Source organism: Uranotaenia lowii, chromosome 3, assembly GCF_029784155.1.
Source record: "Uranotaenia lowii strain MFRU-FL chromosome 3, ASM2978415v1, whole genome shotgun sequence".
NCBI classification, from domain to species: Eukaryota; Metazoa; Arthropoda; class Insecta; order Diptera; family Culicidae; genus Uranotaenia; species Uranotaenia lowii.
Genome location: NC_073693.1, coordinates 201,698,705 through 201,715,682, shown reverse-complemented (window position 1 = coordinate 201,715,682; position 16,978 = coordinate 201,698,705). Strand labels below are relative to the sequence as shown.

The 16,978-nt window shown below is 36.5% G+C and overlaps 1 protein-coding gene across 1 annotated transcript in view; it reads right to left on the bottom strand.

Moving 5' to 3' along the window:
• Window positions 1-16,978, bottom strand: part of LOC129758233 (serine proteinase stubble) — a 617,997-nt gene that overhangs the window by 136,241 nt on the left and 464,778 nt on the right. Inside the window, exons 12-13 of the mRNA XM_055755703.1 lie at window positions 9,619-9,808; window positions 8,772-9,069 (exon numbers count right to left, since the gene is read on the bottom strand). Of these exons, the coding sequence (XP_055611678.1) occupies window positions 8,772-9,069; window positions 9,619-9,808 (488 nt within the window). The remainder of the gene's footprint in view (window positions 1-8,771; window positions 9,070-9,618; window positions 9,809-16,978) is intronic.

Here is a 16,978-nt window from a genome sequence, read left to right as displayed (position 1 = left end):
ACTTCCCAATTGTCACTTAGTAAATATCTTTCAATAAAGCACAAACCAGACAATCAATGATGAAATGAAAATCATTCAAAATATCTATCTGGTCATTCTTTTCAAATCAGAGAATTTAAGTTGGTGATAAGGATATTTAAAAAAAAATGAAAATTAAATTTTGCATTTTGCAGCTCAAATCAAAGCTTTCGTTTTTGAGAAATTTCTAAACTCTTCCGCAATGTTTGCACGTGATTAATTTAAAAAAATTATTTGAAGATACCAAAAACTATCTTTCACGCAGAAAACATGGCTATTCGAAGACAGTGTACTGAACTCATATCCAGTTCTTTTATACGGTTGAAATGTTACGTATTCTCTGGGATAGCATTTGAAAAAAAAATGAATCATAAGGGCCCCCCGAGAAAAATTGCCCCGGGCCCCCCGATGGCTTAATCCGGCCCTGGACAAACATTTAATTATAACCACCAATGTCGATTGAATTTACTGCAATCAATGATCATGTTTAATACTCCTCACCTCAGTAAGGGTTTTGAAGCTTTTAGATATTAAGAAAAAGAAACCTCTTTCAAAATATTCAAAAATGAATGAAAAAAGTGATCAAAGTTCCCCCAGTTTATGGTACCTCATTTTCGAATGGCCGAAATCGTATATGATCTCAGAAATAAATAAACCAACATCGTAGTAGACTGGACCGTTTCAATGTATTCAATCTGTGTTAGTCAATCTCCTATAGTGTCTTCTTTAATAATTTTGTCACGATAAAATTGTGATCTAGACCACTGTACAAAAAAAAGCGTAATGAAGCTTTTTGGCTTATGAAAAAGAAAATATTAGAATCGAAAATCGATGAACATTGCATACAGGAATTTTCATATTTGGTTCAATGAGACCGTCATGACACGTCATTTAAACACATATGGAGTTGAATTTGCTACCTTGCGATCGTGAGTATTTCCACATGAAATATGTAAATTTATTCTAAAGTATGCGATTAAACAGACAAGAAAATAATCACGCGCTCTGAAGGAGTTGCTTTAGGTTGTAGTATAGTGGCACATTTGCACTTCGCAGTTTCTACATTATTTTTGTATAATTTTAAATCGAAAAACCATATATTATTGTTAATATTAAATATGTGTAGGCAGAAATCATTCCACATCATCATAATCCTAAAACATCGTTGAGGTGTAGCAAAATTGAGGTTGGCCAATGTGAGTGAAACATATTTCTTATTCTCGTTATCTTTACCCTTCATTTCATGAATTTTTACTTGTAACTTAAAAATCATTTTTAACAGTTGGAAATGATGAGTACATCAAGAAAAAAAAATATACGATTTTTCACTTTCTTCATACGTTAATTGTTGCGACTTCATGAAACGAAGTTAATCCTAATAATAATTCCAAAAATATAGTTTTAGCTGTACCCCATCATCGGGTTTGCTAAAATCCTCCGAAAATTTCGCCTCAACCACAGTCACTCTGAACTCTAATAAAGCTTAATCTGGTTATTGGCCCTGTTCTAGAAACTTCATCATGACTATTTATTTAAAATATTCGATAAAATCATTATGCTGTAAAATTTTAATCACCAAAGCTTTTATAACACATGTTTATATGCAAGTTTTGTTTTTTTAGATTCCGCGAGTATACCAAGCTTTTTTTTCCGTGATGGTTGATGAATCATGATAGCCGTATTGAGATATGATCCAGTAAAATCAATGACAAAAAAGCAATATTTTAACCATATTATACGCAGCGCACTAGATTGGACTGCGACCTCATGTTTGAGACAATTTTGCGAACTCGTACATTTGTGCGACCTGTAAAATCAGTGTAAAATAACAAAAACAAAAACAGGTCAAAGCATAGCAAGCAAAATATATATTCTATTTCTTTTACCACAATGCATATTACTTCCCTTTCAGTTCTTAGGACGCAACGGCTTCATCTATTTCATAATTTGACCACCGACTGGGTCTGCATTTTGAAATTCATATATGTACATAGTTCTTAAATGAGAACGATAATACGAAAATAATTACATGATATGTATTGTATTGATTATTGACTACTGATTCTGATCGATAACCTTTCTAAATTTATCAACAGTTGAAAATATTTGTATATAGTAATTCGAAAAAAAAGCTGATATTATTCATTTTGATCTGACCAAACCCCGACCAATTGAAATATAAATGAATGGTTGGAAAAATTAGAATAGAAATAGAAAGAAAATAAAATAAGAAAAAAAACACCTAGCTCCGTATTAGAACAACCGGCCCTATCTAAAGACCTCGCCAATAACACGATCAACCATGTCACACTCCAATTCCCGATTTAAAACGATTCAAAACAAGGCGCTCCCTATTAAACTCAAACCTAATCCATCAAATCTCAAGAATCATAATGTTGAAAATAAAAATTAATACATAGCTTCGAATCCTTGAAGCTGTAACTCTCAGGCCCTTTTTAGAATTTGACTTCAAAGGCAGATCGGGAAAAGCTACATGCTCTTCAATTTCATTATCTATTTCACTTCACACCACTTTTCGGAATAATTGGACCTTTTTTCTCCAAACTTCCTTTCACTGAAAATACGTCTGTAATCAAAGGGCGCAGCCTCCGATCGCGGATTGTGATGCGCTTTAGATAAAAACCTGAACTTGCGAAAATTCAATCAAAGACTATCAACAGAAAGCTAACGCACTCATTTTAAAACGCCAGCAGATATAGATTATGTTTCCGATTTCGAATTTTAAAGATGGCTTATAAAACAAAATAATGAAAAACTTAGTTTCGGTTTTCTAGCTCTTTTTTGAAAACGAAGGAATTGCGGCCAGAAACTTGTTGTTCAAAAGGACACCTTTCAGGTTGTTCTGACACTATTTCACCGCGGGAAACACCATACACAGCCGAAAATTACACAATTCTGGACCCGCTGCGAATCTCAAACATACACACAATCAGTCGCACTAATTTACAAGTAAAATTTTTAAATATAGGTATTTGAATTTTCAAAAAGAAATTTTCCAGTTCCAACGACAAAAAACGCAGCGATGAAAAAACCTATCTTGGATTTCAAGATGGCCTCAGACAGATAAATTCGACTTCTTCTTATTTAACCCTTTCATCCAAAACCCATATTGTGGATGTTTCATGAAATTGTCACCCATGTAAAGCTTTGAAAAGATAAAAGAAGAGCGGAAGCCGTCATCTTGGATTGATGATTGCGTCAAGCAACAATTTGTTTTTCTCATACTAGTTGGGCGGTTTCAATACTCATATTGTAGAGATATTCATATCACTTCAGGTGGTTTTCAGATTTTTATATACATATTTTTTAAATTTAATTCCAAAATGAAACACATCACTTCTCAAAAATGTGTAAAAATAGGAGTTCCAATTCAAATATGTGCAATCTAGCCTGAGCGTGTCATGTTTTGACATATTTATAGAGATCATTCACCTTATTTTTTTCGGTTTAAAAATCAAGCACTGCGTGCCATTAGAAACCATGAAAAAAAAGCTCGAAACAGACTTTTTAGTTTATGTTTTAATGAATTATTAATAGAGCACACAGAACCCTTTCTAAACAACTTAAACAGTATATTTAGTAAAAATTTTATAAGCGTTTTCAAAAGTACCTGAAAACGAATGCTTGAATCAAGAATCTAGGCATTTTTCAGGACCATAATAAAACACTTATGAAACTAGCTGCACTGAAAATGTCATAATAAAACGATAATAAGAAATGCTAGTTGGCTTAATCTGTGTTACTTGGGAGGCTATTTCTGGACAAGAATTTCTGATATCTTTGATTGGTGACATTTAACTGTAAAGGAAATGTTCAGTAATACTCGATAATCTGGAAATGGAATCTAGAGCAAGAATCTAGAACAATTTGAAGTCTCAAGGAAAAAACTGCACGGTATCTGCACTACTTTACCATTTGATAGGGTTTCTGGCCTTTTGTGCAAGACTTGCTTACTCTTGGAAAATGTCCCTATTTTTTAAATATAAAAAAAAATTACCTCAAAATACAACAAAAACTACACCAAAACCATACATTTACTAAGGAAAAAAGTTGAACTCTTACATAAATCAACAAGCTGCTTCTTAACGCTTTGATTTCATCAGGAAGGGTGTTTGATTGCGAGCCTTCGAAAAAATAGATATTTCAGAATTATGAAACTACATTTTTAGTTACGTTTAAAATTTTCAAAAACAAACCAAGTTATTCTCAATTTGAAACGCAACTTATAGGTTTTTAAACGTAGGAAAAATTTCAAGATATTTAAACTTCAGACTTAGTAATTGATCCCGAAACACTTCGCTGATGACACGGTTCCAGAATACCCCAATAAAAATGTGGAAACAACAATTTGTCAAATGAAGAACGTCCTCGATATTGTAGATAACTATCTCCAAAACAACTCATTAAAATTGAACGCCGCTTGAGAAAAATTCAAAATTTTTCGTGGATTAAAAACTAAAATACCATAGCATTCTCCTCTGATCCATACGCAAAACGTAGTTGAAGAAGTTTCTAGTTTTAAATATTTGGGAGTTCGTTTTGACAATCGTTTATTTTGGAAGCCAGATATATCGAATGTTATTTAAAATTGTGCTCCCATTTGTGGAATAATCCGCAGGTTTTCATATTTCATGCCAAGGCACGTTCTACAGAAGCTTCATCACAGTTTTGTACACAGTAGATACACATATTAGTTTAGAATTGTTTAAAATGCCATTACATAATATTTTGCCAATAAGTTGCATGTGAGACATGCGAACCTTATTAATTATGCACCGAAAAGTTAAGATCAAGAATATTCATCATACAAATCACATATTGTACAAAATGTACAACCGTCTTAGTACAGATATCAGATACAGCAATAATGTACCTAATGTATTTAAGTCTCGTTTAGAACATTTCCTTAAAACTACCATTTAGAGCGGTTAATTTAAGGATGATAACACTTAAATCCCATCTTTGGTAAATATTAATAAAACCTTTTGGAAGAACGTAAGTTCATTTAGGTTTTTACTGAATATTTGTCTTGGAATAAATATCATTTGTGTATTTTGAATTATTAAAAAAAATTATCTAGTTTTAAAATGTTGACGAAAATTTACACATTTTGGCATAACTGAATTCTCAAAATGCGAAACTCAGAATTTTAGACGCATATTCAAAAGATGCAGTTTTAACAACTTTTGTCAGTTTTTATTTTATATTTATCTTACAGTTTTAATATAAATTTATCTCATAGTGAGTACAGAATAACGTAAAATAAGATTCTAAAGGAAACATGAATCGATAATCAGATTGTAGTGATGAGATGAAAGATATGCAGAAAAGAAATCAAATTAAAAAAAAAATAAAATAAAATAATTGTTGTGTTCGGCAACACTGAAGATAAATAAAATAAAATAAAATAAATGTTTGTTATTTTGGCAACACTAGGTAAAACAAACAAAACAAAGTCAATCATTGATCTTTTCTTGTGAGCGACAGACGTGCCTAAGTGAATCTCTAAATTGAGATTCGTAAAATCACGAAAATGGCGTAGTTGGTAGAATTAGCACAAATAGGGCAGATATTTAAGGCTGTTGCTACTGATTGTTTTGATTTGGCCTTCCGGTGGAATAAGACAGATTGGATTGAGAAGCGCAGATTTTTTATTTAGCCTACCGATGGAATAAGACGGAATTGGCTAGTGAAGTAAAGATTTTAAGGCTGCTGCTTCTGATTGTATGTTTTGGGTTTGGCTTTCGGGTGAAAAAACAGAATAAGCTAAAGAATCGCGGATTTTTAAGGCTGTTGCTGCTGATTGTTCGAATGTTTTGGTTTGGCTTCCGGTGGAAAAGACGGAATGGCTTTGAAAGCGCAGAATTTTAAGGCTGCTGCTGCTGATTGTTTGCTTTGGTTTAGCTTTTGGGTGATAAAAAAAAACGGAATGAGCTGAAGAAATGCAGATTTTTAAGGCTTCTGCTGCTGTTTGTTTGTTTTGGTTTGGCTTCCGGTGGATAAAGATGGAATGAATTTGGAAGCGCAGAATTTCAGGCCGCTTCTGCTGATTGTCTGCTTTAATTTGGCCTTCCGGTGAAAAAAAATCGGAATTGGCTAAGGCTGTTGCTGAGAATGTTTTATGATTGTTCCGGCTCTGGTAAACAAAAATACAGTGAGCGAAATAAGAATAGCACCACTATGTGTTTTGCTTGTTAAAATATGAATGACTAAAAATCACAAAAACTTTGTTCTATAAATTGTTTTGAATTGTTTACCGGATAAATCAAGCATAAGTTTACTTTTTTTTGGACGTTGTAATTGGCGTTGAGGACCAAAACTATGTAAAAAGGGTGCGAAATAAGAATAGAACCACTTGTGTTTTTTCAACAAAAACAAGATTATTTCTAAAAATTTACTGTGTAAAAGTGAATAATAATGCATCTACGAATTATCTGAATAGATAACTGTATTTTAAGGAGTTTTCTAGAATTTCAAAGATTTTCAAAGGTTTTAACAGGGGGTTTCAAGAGATGCTCCTCTAGCGTTTAGGAATTTGATACTTGAGCTATAATACTTTATCAAACTGCTTTACTTCTTCATTATCATTCATAAGTATGACGCAAATTGACGAAACATAGATTTGATGCTGAATTTGAATAAAAAAAACAGGCTTCAAATTCAAAAATACTAATGTTTTTAAATAGTCAAACGATTTTTCTCTAGCTTCAAGTCATAGATGGCAGCACAATCTTGCAATTAAACCGAATTAATGCCCATTTTCGAATATCTGGGATTAATTCAGGTGTGCTGGATGATTTTGGTCAAGAAATAAGTACTTGGTACAGTGTGACCGCCTTGGAAATTCTAAGATCACAATATAAAAAAATAAGAATTTCATCATGAACCCATAAAAGTGAACTTCTTGGACCGATAATCAGAATAATTTTGTATTTTCCGATGGAGCTTGATGAACCAGATAACTAGCATTATTATTGGTATGATTTGAAATTGGATCGGAAGTTGAGATGTGCAGGAATTTTGGCGGCGTTATATTCTTGTGCTGGTGTTTTTTTTGCGAATCCGGAAAAGATTTCTGCAGCGTGAACTCCAACAAAACTGTGTTGGAAAACTACATCGAAATGATGAATAAGGCCCAAATAAACCGGAAAAATCAATATTGAGACCTAATTTGGTATTAACGGCAAGATAGTGCTGCCATCTATGACTTGAAACTGGAAAAGTGATGTTTATTGAAAAAAATCTAAGCTTATGAATACCAACCTGTTTTTTTCTGATTTAAAATAAACAGAAAATGTTTGATTCATCATTTCACGTCATTTTAATGAAGAAAGTAAGTAGTTTGGTAAAGAATTACAGCTCAAATATCAAATTCCTTAGTTCTAGGAGAGCATCTCTTAAAACACCATTTAAAAACCTTCGAAAATCTTTGTAATTCTAGAAAACTCCTTCGCACCCTTTTTCCATAGTTTTGGTCCTCAACGCCAATTGCAACGTCCAAAAAAAGTAAACTTATGCTTGATTTATCCGTTAAACAATTCAAAACAATTTATAGAAGAAACTTTTGGTGATTCTCAAACATTCATATTTTAACAAGCAAAACACATAGTGGTGCTATTCTTATTTCGCTCACTGTAGAGCGACAGAAAAAGTATAGATTGGAAAGGCAAAGAATATGTTCAGATTGGATGAAGAATATGCAAAAAATAAATAAAATTTAAAGATTTGAAAAGCTTTTGCTGAGAATGGGATGTAGAATTGAGATAATGATAGGATAGAAAATATTGTATTTGGGATAGAAAATATTGTTTTTAAGAAAAACAAAAGTCTGTAAATAAATGATTCTGTAGAGAATAGAGTTGAGAAAGAATGTAGAGATGAGTGAAGGATATGCAGAAATTAAATATTATTTGTAGTATGGAAAATAAAGATGTGAAATATGAAATAAAATTTGAGGATATTGGGTGAATAAAATTTTGTTCCAGAGAAAAAAAATACTAAAGTCGATGAGTAAAAAGTTTTAATTGGGAATAGAGGTGAGAAGGAATGTGAAGATGAAAGACATGCAGAAAATAAATCAAATTTAAAAAATTAATAAAATAAAATAATTGTTGTATTTGGCAACACTGAAGATAAATAAAATAAAATAAATGTTTGTTACTAGGTAAAACAAACAAAACAAAGTCAGTCATTGATATATTCTTATGAGCGACAGACGCAAGGGATTGACATCAAGAAAGAATTCTTTGCAATTGGAGTGATGATGATCAAAATTCCACAACTGCTTCACAAATTGCAACAATTTGCAACAATTAGCACATTTTGACTCTCTCTGAGCACTGGTTTCTTTTTTTTGAACTCAAACCTTCTAATTTTATCTTACAAATTTCCACAAATTCAATCATTGGCTGCAAAATTAGTGTGATCATTGACGAATTTTTTCCCTTCATTTCAGTTCCCCGGACAGACGTGCCTAAGTGAATCTCTGAATTTAGATTCGTAAAATCACGACACAAATAATCTGAGGTTTGCAAGTTCAACTGGTAGAGCGATGAAACATTGCTGTTCTCAAATTAATTGAATTGAAATGTATAAAATATTCTGAATCCCTAAAAATTCTGTTCTAAATGTCACATTTCTTTTGGATAAAAAGTTTTTAACGTTTTTAAAGGACGCTCCATCTTCAAAGATCCCCAAGGCAGAGCGAGAACGAGCGTGTGCACACCACTTACCTCCTGCAGCACCGATGGCAGCGTTCCGCCCTCACTGAGCCGGCCCCAGCCAGTGACGGTGGCATTCTCACCAATCAGCAGATCGTCCGTCCCCGGCAGGCAAATCGGGCTGATGTGGGGCGCAAAGATCAGCGGTTGTTCCAGCCTCACCAGCGCCAGGTCAAACTCGTACGTGAAGAAGTTGTACTTGGGATGGACGACTTTCCGGGCCACGGCACGTTCCGTGTACGGCAACTGTTCCTGCACGTGCGAAAAGTCGTACTCGCCCACCCGGATCCGGATCTGGGACGTTAGGAGACTGTTTGGCGGTTTGGTTGGATGGCGAAAATTGAAACGATATAGAGAAAGTTAGAATTCGCTCTAAGTCAGTGGTGGGTTCATAACGTATGAGAAGCACGTGATTATTGCCACCACATACAGCTTATAAACCTTTCCCGGGATATTAATTGCTGCTCGCTTGTTAATTCCAATCACGAGCTGTTGTCTCTTGGGGATTTCGAGGAAAATTACACAGTACTACAAAGGATAACAACACGAAATGTTACAACCAAACCGTTTTAATTAACTGTCCTATATTCTACTCGAACCTTGACTAAACCGATTTTGTGGATATACTTTTCTATGTACATATGACCTGAATGAACTAATCGAAATTGTAAACAAAAATTTTAGAAATTTAACTCAACGGGTATTCATTTTGTATCAATTGAAAACATTTCACTAGTTTGAAATCAGTTGGGTTTTGTTGTACTGTGTAATTTTAAAAAAAATAGAGTTAGGTGTAAGAGATAAAAGAAAATATTGCAGAGATAAAAGGAGAACTGAAGAAATGGCAAAACTCATTTACTCATCAACACAATGGCCGGCGGTCGCTATCCAGTTGTCATTGATGACCGCCCCGCCGCATCGATGGGTGCTGGAAAATCCAAAGAAGGACGTCCGCCGAACGGAAACCTGCCACGGCCATCGACCGAAGGGGGCGTTTTTGCCCCCAACGATGCGCGTTTCCGGCCGGCCCATCGTTTGCACGCCGCATTCTGCAAAAAGGAAGGAGAGCAGAGAAAATATTAAATCAAATTGTATACTGTGAAGGAAAATAAAAATTAATTCGTTGGACCTATCAAAAAAAAAAATTTTCTCGAGAAAATAGAAAACTTGTCTGTTTGATACCAATAAATAAATTTACAATTTTAGCTCCGCTTCGATCATAAAAGACGTTAACTTAACAGTGCTGAAAATAGTAAATCTGATCTGTTGTCAATTACGCGTTCTTCGGTAAAGGGTGGCATTTCGATGAACTTGACATGTGCGTAGAAGAGTAGAATCTAACAAACAAGGCACATGACACGCTGGATGTATGAATGAGCTGCGAGTGTAAGGCATCAATGGCATGTCAAGTGTCAAGACTGCATAATGATGATTGACAGATGGAGAGATGAATGGGCCCAGGAGTGTAATTTGAAGCGTTCTATGGCCTTGTTGAATGAAAAAGAAAATTGATTTCCAGGAACCAACAGATGCTTTGGATATGTTTGAAATGCAATCCATCAAATTAAAATTAAACAAAATTTCAATGTATGTATTGTCTACATGAAATTGTCGGCCACAGGAAATAATACTCAATTTAATGATGATAACAATCCATTTACCTCCTAAAGTTTCTTGTTGCATTAGTCCTTAGAAGGAAGAGTGAATTCATCCTTAAATGTTTAACAGAACAACATCCGTTGTTCTAAAACTTGGAAAATCTCCAGTGAGCTCCCAAGTCCACTATTAGATCATCCGTTTGAAGTATCTGATGTTCAAATGCTTCATTCGTCTTTGTGGTGTGGCTTATAAAAGTGCCTTACTGACGACTGCATCGGCGGATAACGAATTTTCAGCAGAAGTTTGACCGATATCAGTAAGCCTTTAGGAAGTCAGTGGTCACAGGAATGGGGTAGTTCCCTTACGAACGCCAGAGGACAGAGCCTACTTGAAAAGCACTTGCTAGGCTGAATGTGGACCTGGCGAAGGTAGGTAATACTAGGACCTGCCATAGTGAGAGACGTGAATCGATTATAGATATCACATTGGCTAGTCCCAGGTGGACAATTAATTGAAGAGTGAGCGAGGATTACACTCATAGCGACCACTTTGCGATCCGCTATCGTGTGGGTAAGAGTGCACAGTCAGTCAAAGGAGAGGTAATGACAGGTAAACAACGCTGGAGGACAAAACAATTTGGCCGGAATGTCTTTGTCGAGGTTTTGAAGTGGGAGCAAAACCTGTCTAACTTGTCGGCGGAAAACCTGGCGAAAGTACTCTCACGTACTTGTTACGCAGCAATGACGAGGAGAGCTAATTGTAAAAACTCACATCCACCAGTTTATCGGAAGACTGAGGAAAAAGCGAATTTGCGTGCCAGCTGCCTTCGCGCTAGGCGAAACATGCAAATTGCAGAGAGCACGAACTAAAACGGAAAGCATCTTCTATGCAACTGCTGCGCCCTCCTTAATAGGAGAGAACGCGCTCTTGGGGCAAAGTTAATAAGCGCACAAGACATAGGGGAGAATGGGGATACTTGATCCATGGGGATACTTGATTCCTTAGCTATATCTCCAAACTGGAATGTCGTACAAAGATCAAATGTGCTAGAAAAAAGTGCCAAATGGAACAAAACAGCAATGGTTGAAGCTCAAAAAATTTTAACAAAATAAGTTTTTGGGTTATTGAACTTTGTTTGAAAAATTTCACAAAACGTGACTTGAAGATCATTTTTCATCATTTTAAAATATTCCTAACATGGAAATATTATAACATAAATATTTATTCCAATACATCAATCTTTCGAGTGTAAAATGAACTTCAAAATACAATTTTTTCAAAGCGATGGAAAACTCCCAACTTTTTTCAGAAAAAGTTTTCTAAAATGTTGATTATGGGTACAATTGATCCCTAATATATGGGTACAAATGATTCCGGTATATTCTTCTTCTCTATGGATCGTGGTCATTGCTGATTACGAGATTACTAATATTTATCCAATAGCTAATATTCATCCATCAAATATCTGAAGAAAAGGGCTAAAATAATTGATTTTGTCTTGTTTATAAAAAATTGCGCCCGTAAGTATGCAATGTCATAAGGGTTGAGAATAAGCTATAGAATTTATTTTCTGACAATTCTAGATTGTGAAGTGAGAACAAACATGACCAAAATAGTCAATTAACATTCTATCTTTTGGGTTTTGTTTGATTTTTTCAATGGATTAGGGCTTCCTGAATAAAGGATCAAGTCTCCCCTAACTTCAAAAGTATCGCAATTTTTTTACTCCCACGAAAATGCTTCTAGTTCATCTACGGGTTCAAGTATCGTTCTAATTTTAGGAGCATAGAAACTTGAAGTTACACGCCGTCAAAAAATGTATAAAAGTGCGAGAATGATAGAAAACAGGGTGGCCACCCATTCGGGAAAAGCGGGAAATGCGGGAAAAAGACGAGATTTGAAATCCAACGGGAGAATAGCGGGAAAAAGCCGGGAATTCTTTCGAAAATTCGGGAATTTTTGGCTTAGTGAAAGTCTGTTTAATGAAGTTTGGTCGAAATAGGTCGAAGCAAGTATAAATGGATTGACAGTTGATCACCAGTATTTTTCCAATTGACTTCGAGGAATTCTACCAGGTTTAAATGGATCTTCCTGCCGAGTTGGATCTGTTTCGACTAGTTTCAACTTGCTTCATTCAACAACGGGAATAACCGTAATGAAATCGTCAATGCAGTATTCTCGCAATTCTCACTCGATGTATGCCGAGTCCTTAAAAGCAAAAAATATAGAACAATCTGGAAGAAACTATTGCAAAACGGAAGCGAGAGGCAGAAAATAAGGCAAAGGAACTGGAGGCGAAAAAATTGAAGGTGTTATCTGACGCTCAGAGAGAGGCAAGCTTGTTGGACGAAAAAATTAAAATAAATAAAAATATCTGAGAAACAAATACAGTGTGGAAATAGTGTGGACGGTTTTTCGTATAACAACTTGAAAAAACCATTAAAAAATCAGCAGTGGTTCAATTTTGATAAAATTACGTTCAATTTGATGCAGAACATGTTGTTTACAGACGCTGAAGAGATGAGCTTGATAGACGCAAAGCAAGAAAAGTTATCTCGTAAATTGTTGCTGGTGACTTTACTTACCCCGCTTTATGGGGTAAGTGGGAACGGTAGATTTTCCGTTTGATTTCTCAGGAAATGTTCAACAAATTTGTGTATTCTTGGTTTGATTCGTTACTTTATTGCTCGAATCGTCAAAAATTTAAAAAAAAAAGTTCATGGTACTATTAGTAAGGTATCTTTCAACGATTATTATGAGTAATTCATGTTGCAACACACAATTTTATCGAAAATATATACCAATTTAAGAACAAACAAATACTTTAAAATTGAAAAAATGTGTTATTATCAAGTCTGTATAAAGTCCTCCCCACTTACCCCAGGTAGGGTTTGGAGACAAAATTTTAGATTTTTTTAGATAAACTCTTTTTTCTTCATTTTAAACCGCTATTTATTTTCCTAACTGGTTGTTTCAAATGCAAGGATTGTTTCACGAGAAAGATTGATACGAGAAATTTGCCATTGAAAAAGATGCACATCAACTCAACATCGTAGTTAAAAATAGATAATTAAGAAAATGTCGCTGTTAACATTCGCTTTTTTCGGAATCGTATTTCTGTTAAAATTTTGGGATAGATTATGAGTAAATTTAACATTCTGCATTCGAAGTTTGAAAAAATAGTGCACAGTATTTTTTTAACATCCATCGTCCCCATTTACCCCATGTGTACCTTACCATTTTTCTTTTATGAACAATCATATTTGTTCAACATTTTCGACTCAAGTGACGTAGTTTTAAAAGTTAAAAAAAAACCCTGCGTATCAATATAATGATTTGTAGTTTAATTGGTAAAAATCGCCGAAAAAAATCCTTGAAAGATCATTTACCACTGAAAGAAATAAATATTCAAAAAAAAATCGAAATTATACTTGGTTTTCTGTTTTACAAAATCGGGAATTTCGTAAGACCATGCGGGAAAAAGACGGGAAAAAGACGGGAAAAAGACGGGAAAAATGCGGGAAATCAAAAATCGATTTTGAGTGGCCACCCTGAGAAAATCACTCATTACCAACTTGTTTCCGATGATTATTAAAAATGTCTCAATATTCGATTTGGATTATCATTCATATTACGATTTCATGTTAGCTGGGCATAGTCGACGCCATTCGAACTGTCATCGAAATGGGTGATAAAGTCAGACTCAAGAAGAGAAGAAGGGATCGTTTTTGTGCGGTAGTAACATTGAACGTGTGCAACGCCTTCAATAGCGTCAGCTGGGCAGCAAGTGCATCTTCGCTTATAAAAATGATCCTGATACCGAAATATCCCTGCAAATAAGTGGACAGATTTCCCAGAACCGCAAGCTACAATACATGACGAGCGAAGGAATTCAGGAAATGGATGTTACAGCCGGAGTACTGCAAGTGTTGATACTGGGCCCGATCCTGTGGAATATTACGTACGATGAGGTGCTGGCATTGAGCCTGCCAGAGGGAGTGAAGTTGGTTGGTTTCGCGGATGACGTCGTGCTACTAGCGACGGATTACTCAACAGAAATCCTCCAGCTAAGAGCTTCAGATGCTGTAGAAGCGGTGGTGAGCTGGATGCACTCCAATGGTTTGCAGTAGGCTCACCACAAAACCAAGATGGTTCTGATATCAAACCTGATTTCACCGCAAACAGGCAGGATTACAGTTGAATCATGCACTATCGAATCAAAGCGTGAGCTTAAAAATTTTGGCGTGATGATTGACGACCGGCTCAGCTTTTAAAAACACGTTGGGTATGGGTGCGAGAAGGCGTCAACAGCAACGACCGCACTCACCAGGATAATGGCGAACAACTCGGGTATCCTAAGTAATTAGCGGGGAATAATTTCGAGTGTAGTTTCTCCAATCCTTCGGTATGGAGGGGCGGCCTAGAATTCTGGTCTTTATATCCAGTGTAATCAGAATAAGCTAAACAGTATACAAAGGCGAATGAATTTGTGGGTCATCTATACATACCGCACCGTTTTTTCGGAGGCTGCATGCTTTGTAGAGAGAGTCATGCCCAACTCGATTTTGTTAGTGGAGAACTCCTATTGCTACGGAAAGAGAGGCACGCAAAACGTGGGAATTCGAGCCAGAGATAGCTCCATGGCCAACTGGCAGCAACTGTGGGACAGCTCAGAAAGAGGAAGGTGAACCCATCGTTTGATCTTAGATATCAAGGAGTGGATGGAGAGAAAGCATGACGCAATTCCTGATTGGTCATGGATGCTTCATGAAGTATCATCACAGATTCGGAAATGTGGCCTCGCCGGCTGCCTAACAGCGGTGACACGGACGAGAAACCCGAATACGTGGTATTCTACTGTCCAAGATTTGAAGAGGAACGTGCCAACATGTTCGCCACCTGCGGACCAGACATGACAGCGGACAACATGTTGCAGAAGATGACATCAACACATGGCAGGCAGTCAGAGATGGGCTCGCCCGAATAATGGCTGCTTTGCAAAGGAGTTGAAGACTGACGCAAATTGCGATCGACGTAGGATAACGTACTTAACTTTACTAAGCTTAATAAGTCTGAAGCTATCAAATGAACTGCGCCAAACAATCAGCGTAGCCAATCGGACCATCACGTGAAGATGATCTCGGGCGGTCAGGATGATATTTAATTTAAATATGAACTTCTAAGCGAGTGTTGCATAAGTAGCGCGTATGCGTTAATAAGACCCCCTTCCGAAGTATTGCCTTAGGGCAGTTACCGGTTTGGGAAATGGTCTGAGGCCCCAGGTGGAGTTTTGGGCGTATGTATATACGGATGAGTATATAACGAGTCGACCCATTGGTTCCATGGAGACACGGCACTCGACGTGCATTGGAACCAATTCGTAAAATTCCCGAGAACCGACCTCTCCTCTAGCGAATCGAGATCTAACCTCTCCTCTGATGACCGAGGTAACCGCTTATACCCTTCCTCTTGTTTATTAAAGGCCTGGCCTCTCCTCTTGCGACTCGAGACCCGACCTCTTATCTCCAGGATTCGAGGTTTGCACCTTTATGCCCATTGTGTGCCGATCGAGACCAGCGTATCCTAGACTCGCGCCTGTCAATTAACGCAACTACTCGGATAATTTCCGACGAAGACGTCATACTACTCTGATTCGAATGGCTCACTTGACGTCGAGAGCCAATCTACCCGCTAATATTCCCCGATCGTGGAATGACCCGTTCCCAACGATTTCCCCAGCGAAAAAACAATATTCTCGGATTTACCGAAGTTGGCCCGAATACAAGGAAGCAACTGATTCTTCAAAATGTCAATGTAGACTTCACTATTCACTTTTACTCCAGCTTTTCTGAGAACATGAGGCATCTTCGATCCATCTGAAGGAACTGCTCCAAATACCATGACTCTGATGGAATGCTTGATAGTAAACTTGAATTTCACATTCTCTGGAGACTCTGGTCGCAGTTCTTAAATCGTTTTATCATCAAACGGCGTTTCGCTCTTGCCTTTGATGATGCATTCATGCCTTCTTCTGCCAATCTTTTTTTTTATTGTATGAGAAGATCCACTGCGACCAACTTTTTGTGATCTATTGTGGAATAACCCAATTTATTATTTGTCTGATCAGGCAATACTATCACCATTGGTAGAGATGGCAGTTGTAGTCGAAATCATGACATTATTCCAGTTTGGGATGGTATTTCTTATGAATCCCACCATCTTACTGGCTTTCATCTTCCAAATATCATCGAGCGTTAAGATTCGCTTACCAAGAACTTTCAGTCGATGTGTCATAAGATATCCACAGTCACACATTAAGTACTCTGCAGTTTCTACTTCAGTTTGACAAAACCGGCACATCTCATAACCAATCTTACTGGATTCCGCATTACTATTGTCTTGAGCAATTTTTCCTCTTTTACAGTGTGTGCAGAGCGTGGCCTTCCACTACGCGCCTTCCTTGGACATGGCCCATAAAGGAGAGAGGGGTAAAAGTCGCTAGGTGGCACCCCATTCCTGATGAATGTGGTTAGTAATAATGATATAATCGTCGTAGCTGGGGATTACAACCTACCGAATTTGCTTTGGACCTTCGACGAGGATGCAGACGGATTTTTACC